The sequence below is a fragment of the Hemitrygon akajei genome, unplaced genomic scaffold (assembly GCF_048418815.1).
Source record: "Hemitrygon akajei unplaced genomic scaffold, sHemAka1.3 Scf000132, whole genome shotgun sequence".
NCBI classification, from domain to species: domain Eukaryota; kingdom Metazoa; phylum Chordata; class Chondrichthyes; order Myliobatiformes; family Dasyatidae; genus Hemitrygon; species Hemitrygon akajei.
Window position 1 is genome coordinate 254,808 of NW_027332018.1, and position 16,051 is coordinate 270,858.

Consider the following 16,051-nt stretch of genomic DNA (forward strand, 5'->3'; position numbering starts at 1 on the left):
GGAAGGAGAATAAGTCTGTGTCTGACACTGGGAGAGTAAAATGAGTCCGTGAGACAAGAGTCTCATTCTTCGTCTGCCCCAATCGTGTGTGACGTGACGTTGTGGATGTAACGCAGATTTGTAGTCTGACCCGTCAGGAATGTGGGTGATTGAATGGCCTTCAGGGACCTTCACTCTATAACTGACCCCGGGTGCCTGTGTTGGGACAGTGATGAGGTAGTTTCTTTGCTAATCTGATCTCGGGAGTGTGCGATGGGACGGTGCGGAGAGAGATTCACCCTGTGTCTGAACCTGGGAGTGTCTGAGGGGTCGGTGTGGAAGAAGATTCGTAAGGGCGTGTGATTTGACAGTGAGCAGCGTGCAGTCTGAACCCATGAGTGTGTGTTGGGGCCGTGGAGGTGAGAGCAATCTGTGTCTGACCCCGGGAATGAGCATGATGTAATAGTATAAGGGAGTTCCACTCTATGTTTACTCCTGGATTCTGTAATGGGGCAATGCTAAAGGAGAGTCCCTCAGTGTCTGGCAAGGGGTTGCGTGATTGGAAATTGCGGAGGGAGCTAATTCATGTCTCACCCCGGGAATGTGTGACGGGACGGTATGGATTGAAATTCTATTTGTGTCTGTCCCTTAGGATCTCTGTGATAGGATGGTCGAAAGGAGCTTGTAACTGACTCCTGAAGTTAGTGATGGGGCGGAGTTGAGGAAGCTACACCTGGTGACGGGTCCCGCGAATGTGTAATTGGGTGCCGTGGCGAGAGTTTCGATTTGAGTCTGACAGCAGGAGAGTGTGATGGGACGGTGTGAACGAGCTTCAGTTTGATTCTGACAACGGGAATGCGTGAGAGAACGGTGTGAGGGTAGTTTGTATTTGACCCCGGGAACAAATAATGGGGCAGTTTCGAGGGACTCTCACTCTGTGTCTGACCCCGGGAATGTGTGATGGGACAGCGTGGAGGGAGATTCACTCTGTTTCTGACCCCAGGAGTGTGTGATGGGTCGGTGTGGAGGATGATTCACTCTGTTTCTGACCACGGGAGTATGTGATCGGACGGTTGAGAGAGAGCTTCACTCTGTGACTAGCCAGGAAGTTTGTGAAATAAGGAGAGCGTAAGGAGGGAGATTTAGACTATGTTAGGCTCGAGAACGTGTGATGAGAAGGTGTGGAGGGAGATTCACACTGTGTCTGACCCCGTGAATGTGTGATGGGACGGTGTGAAGGAAGATTTACGCTGGGTCTGATGGAACGGCACGGAGGCAGCTTCTGTCTGTGACAGACCCCGGGAGTGTGTGATGGCATGGTGCAGAGACTGTTTCATTTCCGATCAGAGCACGGGAGCGTGCATCGGGATGGTGCAGAGAGTGTTTCATTTCCTATCACACCACGAGTGTGTGCTTCGGGGTGGTGCAGAGAGTGTCTCATTTCCTATCAGACCACGGGAGTGTGCATCGGGATGGTGCAGAGAGGATTTCATTTCCTATCTGACCACGGGAGTGTGCATCGGGATGCTGCAGACAGTGTTTCATTTCCTATCTGACCACGGGAGTGTGCATCGGGATGGTGCAGAGAGTCTCTCATTTCCTATCTGACCACGGGAGTGTGCATCGGGATGGTGCAGAGAGTCTCTCATTTCCTATCTGACCACGGGTGTGTGCATCGGGATGGTGCAGAGAGTGTCTCATTTCCTATCTGACCACGGGAGTGTGCATCGGGATGGTGCAGAGAGTATTTCATTTCCTATCACACCACGGGAGTGTTTATGGGGATGGGGCAAAGAGTATTTCATTTCCTATCTGACCACGGGAGAGTGCATCGGGATGAAGCAGTGAGTATTTCATTTACTATCTGACCACGGGAGTATGCATCGGGATGGGGCAGAGATTATTTCATTTCCTATCTGACCACGGGTGTGTGCATCGGGATGGTGCAGAGAGTGTCTCATTTCCTATCTGACCACGGGAGTGTGCATCGGGATGGTGCAGAGAGTGTTTCACTTCCTATCTGACCACGGGAGTGTGTATCGGGATGGTGCAGAGAGTATTTCATTTCCTATCACACCACGGGAGTCTGCATCGGGATGGTGCAGAGAGTGTTTCATTTCCTATCTGACCACGGGAGTGTGCATCGGGATGGTGCAGAGAGTCTCTCATTTCCTATCAGACCACGGGAGTGTGCATCGGGATGCTGCAGACGGTGTTTCATTTCCTATCTGACCACGGGATTGTGCACCGGTATGGTGCAGAGAGTCTCTCATTTCCTATCAGACCACGGGAGTGTGCATCGGGATGGTGCAGAGACTGTTTCATTTCCTATCTGACCACGGGAGTGTGCATCGGGATGGTGCAGCGAGTGTATCATTCCCTATCTGACCACAGGAGTATTCATCGGGATTGTGCAGAGAGTGTATCATTTCCTACCTGACCACGGGAATGTGCATCGGGATGTTGCAGAGAGTATTTTATTTCCTATCTGACCACGGGAGTGTGTATCGGGATGGTGCAGAGAGTATTTCAATTCCTATCTGACCATGGGGAGGATGTGTTGGGGAAGTGTGGAGGGAGGCTCACTCTGTGTTTACCGGCAGGATTGCGTGAAGGAAGAGCATGAAGTGAGCTTCATTCCATGTTTGACCCAAGGAGTGCTTGACAGTCTGGTGGAGTGAAATATTCAGTCTGAGCCTGACACCGATCGTGTGTGATGGGGCAGTGTGGAAGGAGAATAAGTCTGTGTCTGACACTGGGAGAGTAAAATGAGTCCGTGAGACAAGAGTCTCATTCTTCGTCTGCCCCAATCGTGTGTGACGTGACGTTGTGGATGTAACGCAGATTTGTAGTCTGACCCGTCAGGAATGTGGGTGATTGAATGGCCTGCAGGGACCTTCACTCTATAACTGACCCCGGGTGCCTGTGGTGGGACAGTGATGAGGTAGTTTCTTTGCTAATCTGATCTCGGGAGTGTGCGATGGGACGGTGCGGAGAGAGATTCACCCTGTGTCTGAACCTGGGAGTGTCTGAGGGGTCGGTGTGGAAGAAAATTCGTAAGGGCGTGTGATTTGACAGTGAGCAGCGTGCAGTCTGAACCCATGAGTGTGTGTTGGGGCCGTGGAGGTGAGAGCAATCTGTGTCTGACCCCGGGAATGAGCATGATGTAATAGTATAAGGGAGTTCCACTCTATGTTTACTCCTGGATTCTGTAATGGGGCAATGCTAAAGGAGAGTCCCTCAGTGTCTGGCAAGGGGTTGCGTGATTGGAAATTGCGGAGGGAGCTAATTCATGTCTCACCCCGGGAATGTGTGACGGGACGGTATGGATTGAAATTCTATTTGTGTCTGTCCCTTAGGATCTCTGTGATAGGATGGTCGAAAGGAGCTTGTAACTGACTCCTGAAGTTAGTGATGGGGCGGAGTTGAGGAAGCTACACCTGGTGACGGGTCCCGCGAATGTGTAATTGGGTGCCGTGGCGAGAGTTTCGATTTGAGTCTGACAGCAGGAGAGTGTGATGGGACGGTGTGAACGAGCTTCAGTTTGATTCTGACGACGGGAATGCGTGAGAGAACGGTGTGAGGGTAGTTTGTATTTGACCCCGGGAACAAATAATGGGGCAGTTTCGAGGGACTCTCACTCTGTGTCTGACCCCGAGAATGTGTGATGGGACAGCGTGGAGGGAGATTCACTCTGTTTCTGACCCCAGGAGTGTGTGATGGGTCGGTGTGGAGGAGGATTCACTCTGTTTCTGACCACGGGAGTATGTGATCGGACGGTTGAGAGAGAGCTTCACTCTGTGACTAGCCAGGAAGTTTGTGAAATAAGGAGAGCGTAAGGAGGGAGATTTAGACTATGTTAGGCTCGAGAACGTGTGATGAGAAGGTGTGGAGGGAGATTCACACTGTGTCTGACCCCGTGAATGTGTGATGGGACGGTGTGAAGGAAGATTTACGCTGGGTCTGATGGAACGGCACGGAGGCAGCTTCTGTCTGTGACAGACCCCGGGAGTGTGTGATGGCATGGTGCAGAGACTGTTTCATTTCCGATCAGAGCACGGGAGCGTGCATCGGGATGGTGCAGAGAGTGTTTCATTTCCTATCACACCACGAGTGTGTGCTTCGGGGTGGTGCAGAGAGTGTCTCATTTCCTATCAGACCACGGGAGTGTGCATCGGGATGGTGCAGAGAGTGTCTCATTTCCTATCTGACCACAGGAGTGTGCATCGGGATGCTGCAGAGAGTATTTCATTTCCTATCACACCACGGGAGTGTTTATGGGGATGGGGCAAAGAGTATTTCATTTCCTATCTGACCACGGGAGAGTGCATCGGGATGAAGCAGTGAGTATTTCATTTACTATCTGACCACGGGAGTATGCATCGGGATGGGGCAGAGAGTATTTCATTTCCTATCTGACCACGGGTGTGTGCATCGGGATGGTGCAGAGAGTGTCTCATTTCCTATCTGACCACGGGAGTGTGCATCGGGATGGTGCAGAGAGTATTTCATTTCCTATCACACCACGGGAGTCTGCATCGGGATGGTGCAGAGAGTGTTTCATTTCCTATCTGACCACGGGAGTGTGCATCGGGATGGTGCAGTGTCTCATTTCCTATCTGACCACGGGAGTGTGTATCGGGATGCTGCAGAGAGTGTCTCATTTCCTATCTGACCACGGGTGTGTGCATCGGGATGGTGCAGAGAGTATTTCATTTCCTATCACACCACGGGAGAGTGCATCGGGATGAAGCAGTGAGTATTTCATTTACTATCTGACCACGGGAGTATGCATCGGGATGGGGCAGAGAGTATTTCATTTCCTATCTGACCACGGGTGTGTGCATCGGGATGGTGCAGAGAGTGTCTCATTTCCTATCTGACCACGGGTGTGTGCATCGGGATGGGGCAGAGCGTATTTCATTTCCTATCTGACCACGGGAGTGTGGATCGGGATGGTGCAGAGAGTGTTTCATTTCCTATCTGACCACGGGAGTGTGCATCGGGATGGTGCAGTGTCTCATTTCCTATCTGACCACGGGAGTGTGTATCGGGATGCTGCAGAGAGCATTTCATTTCCTATCTGACCACGGGAGTGTGCATCGGGATGGTGCAGAGAGTGTCTCATCTCCTACCTGACCACGGGAGTGTGCATCGGGGTGGTGCAGAGAGTGTTTCATTTCCTTCCTGACCAAGGGAGTGTGCATCGGGTTGGTGCAGAGAGTGTATCATTTCCTATCTGACCAAGGGAGTGTGCATCGGTATGGTGCAGAGAGTGTTTCATTTCCTATCTGACCACAGGAGTCTGCACCTGGATGTTGCAGAGAGTGTCTCATTTCCTATCTGACCACGGGAGTGTGCATCGGGATGGTGCAGAGAGTGTCTCATTTCCTATCTGACCACGGGAGTGCGCATCGGGAGGGTGCAGAGAGTATTTCATTTCCTATCTGACCACGCGAGTGTGTATCGGGATGGTGCACAGAGTATTTCATTTCCTATCTGACCACGGGAGTGTACATCGGGAAGGTGCAGAGAGTATTTCATTTCCTATCACACCACGGGAGTCTACATCGGGATGGGGCAGAGAGTATTTCATTTCCTATCTGACCACGGGAGAGTCTATCGGGATGAAGCAGTGAGTATTTCATTTCCTATCTGACCACGGGAGCGTGCATCGGGATGGTGCAGAGAGTGTTTCATTTCCTATCACACCACGAGTGTGTGCATCGGGGTGGTGCAGAGAGTGTCTCATTTCCTATCAGACCACGGGAGTGTGCATCGGGATGGTGCAGAGAGTAGTTCATTTCCTATCTGACCACGGGAGTGTGCATCGGGGTGGTGCAGAGAGTCTCTCATTTCCTATCAGACCACGGGAGTGTGCATCGGGATGCTGCAGACGGTGTTTCATTTCCTATCTGACCACGGGATTGTGCACCGGTATGGTGCAGAGAGTCTCTCATTTCCTATCAGACCACGGGAGTGTGCATCGGGATGGTGCAGAGACTGTTTCATTTCCTATCTGACCACGGGAGTGTGCATGGGGATGGTGCAGCGAGTGTATCATTCCCTATCTGACCACAGGAGTATTCATCGGGATTGTGCAGAGAGTGTATCATTTCCTACCTGACCACGGGAATGTGCATCGGGATGTTGCAGAGAGTATTTTATTTCCTATCTGACCACGGGAGTGTGTATCGGGATGGTGCAGAGAGTATTTCATTTCCTATCACACCACGGGAGTCTACATCGGGATGGGGCAGAGAGTATTTCATTTCCTATCTGACCACGGGAGAGTCTATCGGGATGAAGCAGTGAGTATTTCATTTCCTATCTGACCACGGGAGCGTGCATCGGGATGGTGCAGAGAGTGTTTCAATTCCTATCTGACCATGGGGAGGATGTGTTGGGGAAGTGTGGAGGGAGGCTCACTCTGTGTTTACCGGCAGGATTGCGCGAAGGAAGAGCATGAAGTGAGCTTCATTCCATGTTTGACCCAAGGAGTGCTTGACAGTCTGGTGGAGTGAAATATTCAGTCTGAGCCTGACACCGATCGTGTGTGATGGGGCAGTGTGGAAGGAGAATAAGTCTGTGTCTGACACTGGGAGAGTAAAATGAGTCCGTGAGACAAGAGTCTCATTCTTCGTCTGCCCCAATCGTGTGTGACGTGACGTTGTGGATGTAACGCAGATTTGTAGTCTGACCCGTCAGGAATGTGGGTGATTGAATGGCCTGCAGGGACCTTCACTCTATAACTGACCCCGGGTGCCTGTGTTGGGACAGTGATGAGGTAGTTTCTTTGCTAATCTGATCTCGGGAGTGTGCGATGGGACGGTGCGGAGAGAGATTCACCCTGTGTCTGAACCTGGGAGTGTCTGAGGGGTCGGTGTGGAAGAAGATTCGTAAGGGCGTGTGATTTGACAGTGAGCAGCGTGCAGTCTGAACCCATGAGTGTGTGTTGGGGCCGTGGAGGTGAGAGCAATCTGTGTCTGACCCCGGGAATGAGCATGATGTAATAGTATAAGGGAGTTCCACTCTATGTTTACTCCTGGATTCTGTAATGGGGCAATGCTAAAGGAGAGTCCCTCAGTGTCTGGCAAGGGGTTGCGTGATTGGAAATTGCGGAGGGAGCTAATTCATGTCTCACCCCGGGAATGTGTGACGGGACGGTATGGATTGAAATTCTATTTGTGTCTGTCCCTTAGGATCTCTGTGATAGGATGGTCGAAAGGAGCTTGTAACTGACTCCTGAAGTTAGTGATGGGGCGGAGTTGAGGAAGCTACACCTGGTGACGGGTCCCGCGAATGTGTAATTGGGTGCCGTGGCGAGAGTTTCGATTTGAGTCTGACAGCAGGAGAGTGTGATGGGACGGTGTGAACGAGCTTCAGTTTGATTCTGACGACGGGAATGCGTGAGAGAACGGTGTGAGGGTAGTTTGTATTTGACCCCGGGAACAAATAATGGGGCAGTTTCGAGGGACTCTCACTCTGTGTCTGACCCCGAGAATGTGTGATGGGACAGCGTGGAGGGAGATTCACTCTGTTTCTGACCCCAGGAGTGTGTGATGGGTCGGTGTGGAGGAGGATTCACTCTGTTTCTGACCACGGGAGTATGTGATCGGACGGTTGAGAGAGAGCTTCACTCTGTGACTAGCCAGGAAGTTTGTGAAATAAGGAGAGCGTAAGGAGGGAGATTTAGACTATGTTAGGCTCGAGAACGTGTGATGAGAAGGTGTGGAGGGAGATTCACACTGTGTCTGACCCCGTGAATGTGTGATGGGACGGTGTGAAGGAAGATTTACGCTGGGTCTGATGGAACGGCACGGAGGCAGCTTCTGTCTGTGACAGACCCCGGGAGTGTGTGATGGCATGGTGCAGAGACTGTTTCATTTCCGATCAGAGCACGGGAGCGTGCATCGGGATGGTGCAGAGAGTGTTTCATTTCCTATCACACCACGAGTGTGTGCATCGGGGTGGTGCAGAGAGTGTCTCATTTCCTATCAGACCACGGGAGTGTGCATCGGGATGGTGCAGAGAGTATTTCATTTCCTATCTGACCACGGGAGTGTGCATCGGGATGCTGCAGACAGTGTTTCATTTCCTATCTGACCACGGGAGTGTGCATCGGGGTGGTGCAGAGAGTGTCTCATTTCCTATCAGACCACGGGAGTGTGCATCGGGATGGTGCAGAGAGTATTTCATTTCCTATCTGACCACGGGAGTGTGCATCGGGATGCTGCAGACAGTGTTTCATTTCCTATCTGACCACGGGAGTGTGCATCGGGATGGGGCAGAGAGCATTTCATTTCCTATCTGACCACGGGAGTGTGCATCGGGATGGTGCAGAGAGTATTTCATTTCCTATCTGACCACGGGAGTTTGCATCGGGATGCTGCAGACAGTGTTTCATTTCCTATCTGACCACGGGATTGTGCACCGGGATGGTGCAGGGAGTCTCTCATTTCCTATCAGACCACGGGAGTGTGCATCGGGATGGTGCAGAGACTGTTTCATTTCCTATCTGACCACGGGAGTGTGCATCGGGATGGTGCAGCGAGTGTATCATTCCCTATCTGACCACAGGAGTATTCATCGGGATTGTGCAGAGAGTGTATCATTTCCTACCTGACCACGGGAATGTGCATCGGGATGTTGCAGAGAGTATTTTATTTCCTATCTGACCACGGGAGTGTGTATCGGGATGGTGCAGAGAGTATTTCAATTCCTATCTGACCATGGGGAGGATGTGTTGGGGAAGTGTGGAGGGAGGCTCCCTCTGTGTTTACCGGCAGGATTGCGTGAAAGAAGAGCATGAAGTGAGCTTCATTCCATGTTTGACCCAAGGAGTGCTTGACAGTCTGGTGGAGTGAAATATTCAGTCTGAGCCTGACACCGATCGTGTGTGATGGGACAGTGTGGAAGGAGAATAAGTCTGTGTCTGACACTGGGAGAGTAAAATGAGTCCGTGAGACAAGAGTCTCATTCTTCGCCTGCCCCAATCGTGTGTGATGTGACGTTGTGGATGTAACGCAGATTTGTAGTCTGACCCGTCAGGAATGTGGGTGATTGAATGGCCTGCAGGGACCTTCACTCTATAACTGACTCCGGGTGCCTGTGGTGGGACAGTGATGAGGTAGTTTCATTGCTAATCTGATCTCGGGAGTGTGCGATGGGACGGTGCGGAGAGAGATTCACCCTGTGTCTGAACCTGGGATTGTGCGATGGGACGGTGCGGAGAGAGATTTATTCTGTGTCTGAACCTGGGATTGTGTGATGGGACGGTGCGGAGAAAGATTCATTCTGTGTCTGACCCCGGGAGTGTGGGATGGGACGGTGCGGAGAGAGATTCACCCTGTGTCTGAACCTGGGAGTGTCTGAGGGGTCGGTGTGGAAGTAGATTCGTAAGGGCGTGTGATTTGACAGTGAGCAGCGTGCAGTCTGAACCCATGAGTGTGTGTTGGGGCCGTGGAGGAGAGAGCAATCTGTGTCTGACCCCGGGAATGAGCATGATGTAATAGTATAAGGGAGTTCCACTCTATGTTTACTCGTGGATTCTGTAATGGGGCAATGCTAAAGGAGAGTCCCTCAGTGTCTGGCAAGTGGTTGCGTGATTGGAAATTGCGGAGGGAGCTAATTCATGTCTCACCCCGGGAATGTGTGACGGGACGGTATGGATTGAAATTCTATTTGTGTCTGTCCCTCAGGATCTCTGTGATAGTATGGCGAAAAGGAGCTTTTAACTGACTCCTGAAGTTAGTGATGGGGCGGAGTTGAGGAAGCTACACCTGGTGACGGGTCCCGCGAATGTGTAATTGGGTGCCGTGGCGAGAGTTTCAATTTGAGTCTGACAGCAGGAGAGTGTGACGGGACGGTGTGAACGAGCTTCAGTTTGATTCTGACGACGGGAATGCGTGAGAGAACGGTGTGAGGGTAGTTTGTGTTTGACCCCGGGAACATATAATGGGGCAGTTTCGAGGGACTCTCACTCTGTGGCTGACCCAGGGAGTGTGTGATGGGACGGTGTGGAGGGAGATTCACTCTGTTTCTGACCCCGGGAGTGTGTGATGGGTCGGTGCGGAGGGCGATTCCTTCTGTGTCTGACCCCGGGAGTGTGTGATGGGTCGGTGTGGAGGGAGATTCACTCTGTTTCTGACCCCGGGAGTGTGTGATGGGTCGGTGTGGAGGAAGATTCACTCTGTTTCTGACCACGGGAGTGTGTGATGGGACGGTGTGGAGTGAGCTTTACTTTGTGTCTGACCCCGGGAGTGTGTGATGGGACGGTGTGGAGGGAGATTCACTCTGTGTCTGACCCCGGGAGTGTGTGATGTGACGGTGTGGAGGGAGATTCACTCTGTGTCTGATCCCGGGATTGTGTGATGGGACGGTGTGGAGGGAGATTCACTCTGTGTCTGATCCCGGGATTGTGTGATGGGACGGTGTGGAGGGAGATTCACTTTGTGTCTGACCCCGGGAGTGTGTGATGTGACGGTGTGGAGGGAGATTCACTTTGTGTCTGACCCCGGGAGTGTGTGATGGGACGGTGCGGAGTGAGCTTTACTTTGTGTCTGACCCCGGGAGTGTGCGTTGGGTCGGTGTCTGTCTCCCGGTGGATTTACGGCGACTTGTTTGTAAATTCCAGAGCCAGTTTGTCAAGGGACCGGTGAGGAGTGGGTTTCATTCTGTACTTGACCAGGTGTGTGTGATGGGTCGGTGAGGATGGATCCTCTTTCGCTGTCTGTCATGCAATGGATGTAATGGACGGTACGTAGTAAGATTCACTGTTCTTTTTTCCCAATTTCCAGCGCAAGCGTTTTCCCAGAACTGGATCAGAAATGAAGGCCCGTGTTATTTTATATCCACGGTTAGCACTTCCTACGATGAAGCGAAGCAGAATTGTTCGAAATCTGGTTCTAAACTTCTTGAAATAAATTCAGCAGAAGAAGAGGTACGTGTCAGATCGACGGAAGATATATCCACACCAGAGGGAAGCTCCCTCCATACCGTTTGATCTCTTACTTCCGGGGTCAGACACAGAGTGAATCTCCTTCACACCATTCCATCACACATGTCCGGGGTCGGACACATAGTGAGGCTCACTCCACACCGTCACATCATACAGTCCCGGGGTCAGACACATAGTGAGGCTCCTTCCACACCGTGCCATTCACATTCTCGCGTGGTGAGACACAGTATTAAGCTCGTTCAACACCATCCCTTCACACTCTCCCGGGTTCATTCATAAAGGGACGCAACGTAAATAACTTTGGAATTCAATCATTGATGATAGCAATTTAATTTCACAGAATTTTGTTGCCAAAGCTATCCGCGACGAAGGCATTTCACACTGGATTGGAGAATGCAAAGACGGGTGAGATTTGGGATTGTGCAATTTTCTGAGAAGAAAGTGGGTCGTCGGATTGATACAGGCTGCCAGAAGCGAGTGGGCAGTGGATTTATTTTGGGGACTGGCACAGGCTGCGGGAGGTTGTGAGTAGTGGGATGTGTTTGTGGTCAGACACGGTTTGCTAAAGAGAGTGGACATTGGTATGAGTTTGCGGACTGACAAGGGCTGTGGGGAGAGAGTGGGCAATCGGGGCATTTTGGAGATAGAGAAAGTTCTGCGGTGAGTGAATGGGCATTTGGATTTGTTTGAGGATCGACGAGGGCTGTTGGTACAGAGTCTGCAGTAAAATTAACAGAACCATATAACTACATAATAATTACAGCGCGGAAACAGGCCATCTCGGCCCTTCTAGTCCGTGACGAACGCTTACTCTCACCTAGTCCCATCTCAGTGCACTCAGCCCATAACCCTCCATTCCTTTCCTATCCATATGCCTATCCATTTGTTTAAATGACAAAATGGAACCCAAATCATACCTCCGTCACCTGACATATCTCATTCCCTAACAATAGATCCAGCACTGCCCTTTCTCTGGTTGGTACCTCTATGCATCGCTGCAAAAAACTAGACTGCATAGATTCTACAAACACCAAACCATCCAGCACTTTTACAGAATTGGCTTCCCAGTCCATGTGTGGAAGATTAAAATCTCCCACAATCACAACCTTGTGCTTACTACAAATATCTGCTATCTCCTTAGAAATTTGCTCCTCCAATTCTCGCTCCCCATTAGGTGGTCTAGAATTGTTACTACACCTTTCACATTCCTCAATTCGCACGAAATTGCCTCCCTAGACGAGCCCTCTAATCTATCCTGTATTACCACCGCTGTAATATTTTCTCTGACAAATAATGCAAGACACCCCCTCTTGCCCCTCCGATTCTATCAGACCTGATAGAAAATTATGGAGTTAGTTCTCGTGCGTTCAGAGGTGAGATTGCGCAGTCGAGGAAGATGTCCCATTGCATCTCTTCATCATAGGAATCAACGAATACTTAGTTGCCAATCACACCCCTCCTGCAACCATGATTCACTAATTGCTAAAACATCATATTTCCAGGTATCAATCCATGCTCTCTCATCCACATTTCTTACAATGCTCCTAGCATTAAAATAGATACATTGAAAAAACTCTCCACCTCTTCCTCTATGTTTATCCCTAACGGTACAAACAACTTTATTATCTTTTTCTTCCTTCTCTCCTACATCCTCGGTCTGAGCGCTCCTCTTCTCCATCATCTGCTTATCCTCCCACACACATTGTCTACCAGCTTTCTCTATTTGTGAAAGCACCTGCTCTCTCCATGTTTCTTCAGATTGATTCACACCCCAACCGTTCTATTTTAAAGTCTCCCCCGTAGCCTTAGCAAATCTCCCCGCCTGGATATTTGTCCCCTTAGGATTCAAGAGTAACCCATACTTTTTGTACGGGTCACACTTGCCCTAATGGAGATCCCAGAAACTTGAATCACTACCCCCGCTTCAATCCCTCAGCCACGCAGTTATCCTCCATCTCATTCCATTCCTACTGTCACTGTCGCGAGGCACAGGCAGTAATCCCGAGATTACTACCATTGCGGTCCTTCTTCACAACTTACTTCCTAACTCCCTATATTCTCCTTTCAGGACCACTTCCCTTTCCCTACCTATGTCATTGGTACCGATATGTACCACGACCTTTGGCAGCTTTCCCTCCCACTTCAGGATATCTTGGACGCGATCAGTAACATCCCGGACCCTGGCACCAGGGAGGCAAACTACCATCCGGGTCTCCTGACTGGGTCCACAGAATCGCCTGTCTGACCCCCTAAGTATCGAGTCCCCTATTACTACTACCTTCCTCTTCCTTTCCCTACGCTTCTGAGCTACAGGGCCGGACTCTATGCCAGTGGCACGGCACCTGCCGTTTCTCCCAGGTAAGTTGTTCCCCCCCGCCCAACAGTACTCAATCAGAAGTACTTATTTTCAAGGGGTACAGCCACTCGTGTACTCTCTACTACCTGACTCTTCCCCTTCCCTCTCCTAACCTTGACGCACCTTCGGCCTCCTGTGGCCCTGGTGTGACCACCTGCCTGTAACTCATCTCTATCATCTCCTCGCTCTTCCTGACCAGACGAAGGTAATCGAGCTGCAGCTTCTGTTCCCTAACACGTCCCTTAGGAGCTACAATTCGGCGCACCCGACGCAGATGCGGACGTCCGGCAGGCTACGAGTCTCCAGGACCTCCCAATCAGACACCGAGGACAACAAACTGCCCTCACACTCATAATTCCCCCTTTCCTCAAATAAAAGGAAAAATTAAAACAAAACCTACCTTGCCTCGCCCGTTTCCACCTAAGCCTGGTATGCCAAATCCCTTAAGAGCCCTTTACTCTGCTCCCGGCTCACTCCACTGCCCGCTGTATAAGGCTGTGTTCCTTTTAAATCGTCCCCGCCTCACTGCCCAACGTCACACGCCTGCGCAGTCCCGCCTCTCTTAACTGCAGTGAGAAGAAGAAAAAAATCCTTTCTGATCCTCAGACTTCCTTCTCCAAATGTGGGAACTGACATGGGCTGTGGGAAGAGAGTGGGATGTGGCTGTCTTTCGGTGGTTGACACAGGTCTTTATGGGAAGGCTAGGCATTGGGATTATTTTGGGGACCAGCACGGGTCCGTGGGGAGAGAGTGGAGCTATAGAGCTCTTTTGGGAACTGACCCAGGTTGCGGGAGAGAGTGAGGCAGTGGGAGCACTTTGGGGCCTGGCACATGTCTGTGGGGAGAGAATGAGGGAGGGGTGTACTGTGGGGACAGACACAGATCTGTGGGGAGAGCATGGTTCAGTGGGAGTACTCTGGGGACTGAGACACGTCCGTGGGGAGAGCATGAGAAACGGGAGGTGTCTTGGTGACTGACACAGGTCTCTGAGAAGAGTGTTGAGCAGTGGGATTATTTGGGGGTCCGGCACGGGGCTGTGGGGAGAGAGTCAGGCGGTGAGTGTAGTTTGGACTGACACTGATCTGTGGGATGGGATTGGTGAGTGTGAGCACTTAGGCAGAGAACACAGGCCCGTGGGGAGACAGTAAAGAAGTGGGAGCATTTTGGGGACTGACATGGGGCCTTGGAAGACACTGGCGCTGTGGGAATAATTTGGTGACTGACACGGGCCAGTGAGGAGAATGTTGGGTCCTGTTATAATTCTGGTCTCTGACACCGATCTGCTGTTAGAGGGGGCAAGGGATTACTTTGGTGACTGACACTGGGCTGCAGAGAGAGTGGGTCAGTGGGATATTCTGGAGACTGACACAGGGCTGTGCTGGGAAAGTGGGGTTGTGGGTGATGTTGGGGTGCCACAGGTCAATGACGAGGGAGGATATCAGTGGTTTGGGGGACTGATTGCTGGAGGTGTGTTGACATTGTTTACCACTCTTTGACAGGAAGGTGGCTTCGAATGTCATGTTCCGGCTGAACGGTGGAGACCCCGAGTGTGATGTATGTACACCGTTCAGTGAGAGTAAACCTTGCGATGAGGTTCGCACGCGCTTCATCTGTGAGAAGTCTGCACCTTCGTGTCCAGTTATTTCTGAAAAGATCCGGGATCTCTGTCATCAACCACTGGGACCGACTTGAATACAATGATAAAACCCTCTTTCTCCTCCATTTCTCTTAACCACTCACATTAACCCTTCCGCGCCGCTGCCCCTCACCCTTACCCTATTCTCCTCTTTCGTTCTATCACAGTCTTACTCACCATCTTACCATCTCTGTACACTCGTCCCTCTAATGACTCTCCCTTATCCTTCTCCACTCCCGCCTCCTCTGTTTCATCCCCGTTTTCCTCAGCCTGGTTTCTTGCCTCCCTCGCCCCCAATTCCCCCTTCTGTTCCCGGTCTCTCCCTCGATTAGCTTTCACTTCCACTAGCTCATTCTTTCCCACAACCTGGATCAGTTCCCAAAAGAGCTCCATAGCTCCACTCTCTCCCCTCGATTAGAGATTCTGTCTCTACCCACTCTTCTCATCCTACTGTGTCGCTTTTATCAAACCCAACTCGCACCCCGCTTCTGTCTTTAGCTACTCTCACCTCAATCATGTGCGTTAATGTTCTCATTACTCCAGTCATGGGGAAATAGAGTGCACGCATTCGGCTGATCTGTGTCCCTCGTGGTTTTCTACACCTCTGTAAGGTCACCGAAAAAAGTCTCAGAATTCCCAAACTCGCTCCATAACTCAGTCCCTCCTGCCCCGGCAGCATCCTCGGAAATCTCCCTCTGCAATCTTTCCGGTTCGTTGAGATTTTTCTTAGAGCAAGGCAAGCAGAACTGAACTCCATACTCCAAGTGCGGCCTGACCGACGTCATCTGCAACTGCAACGTGACCTCCGACCCCCGTACTCAGTGTCCTGACTGATGAAGGCCAGCGTGTCAAATGTCCTGTCCACCTGTATCGCATCTTTTCTACCGGACTCACGGTCTGTTTTATTATCTGTGACTTAGACCACCTGAGATTTCTTCTTTTGAAGGATCAGTTGGGCGCAAGTATGTAAGATTAATGTCAAATGCACAAAAGCTAATAAATGCCCCAAAAATGTGGAAGTGGTGCTGATGCGTTCAAGAATATGCTGGTGGAGGGGAAGAAGGTGTTACTGGTTCATTGTGTTTTCAGTCTCCTGTTCGTCATCAGCCCTCCTTCCCAG

The 16,051-nt window shown here is 51.0% G+C and overlaps 1 protein-coding gene across 1 annotated transcript in view; it reads left to right on the forward strand.

Moving 5' to 3' along the window:
* The window catches only part of LOC140723745 (uncharacterized), a 40,961-nt gene extending 25,011 nt beyond the window's left edge, over positions 1–15,950 (forward strand). Inside the window, exons 4-6 of the mRNA XM_073038293.1 lie at positions 10,779–10,921; positions 11,280–11,344; positions 14,795–15,950. Of these exons, the coding sequence (XP_072894394.1) occupies positions 10,779–10,921; positions 11,280–11,344; positions 14,795–14,987 (401 nt within the window). The 3' untranslated portion in view covers positions 14,988–15,950. The remainder of the gene's footprint in view (positions 1–10,778; positions 10,922–11,279; positions 11,345–14,794) is intronic.
* Positions 15,951–16,051: the final 101 nt, after the last annotated feature.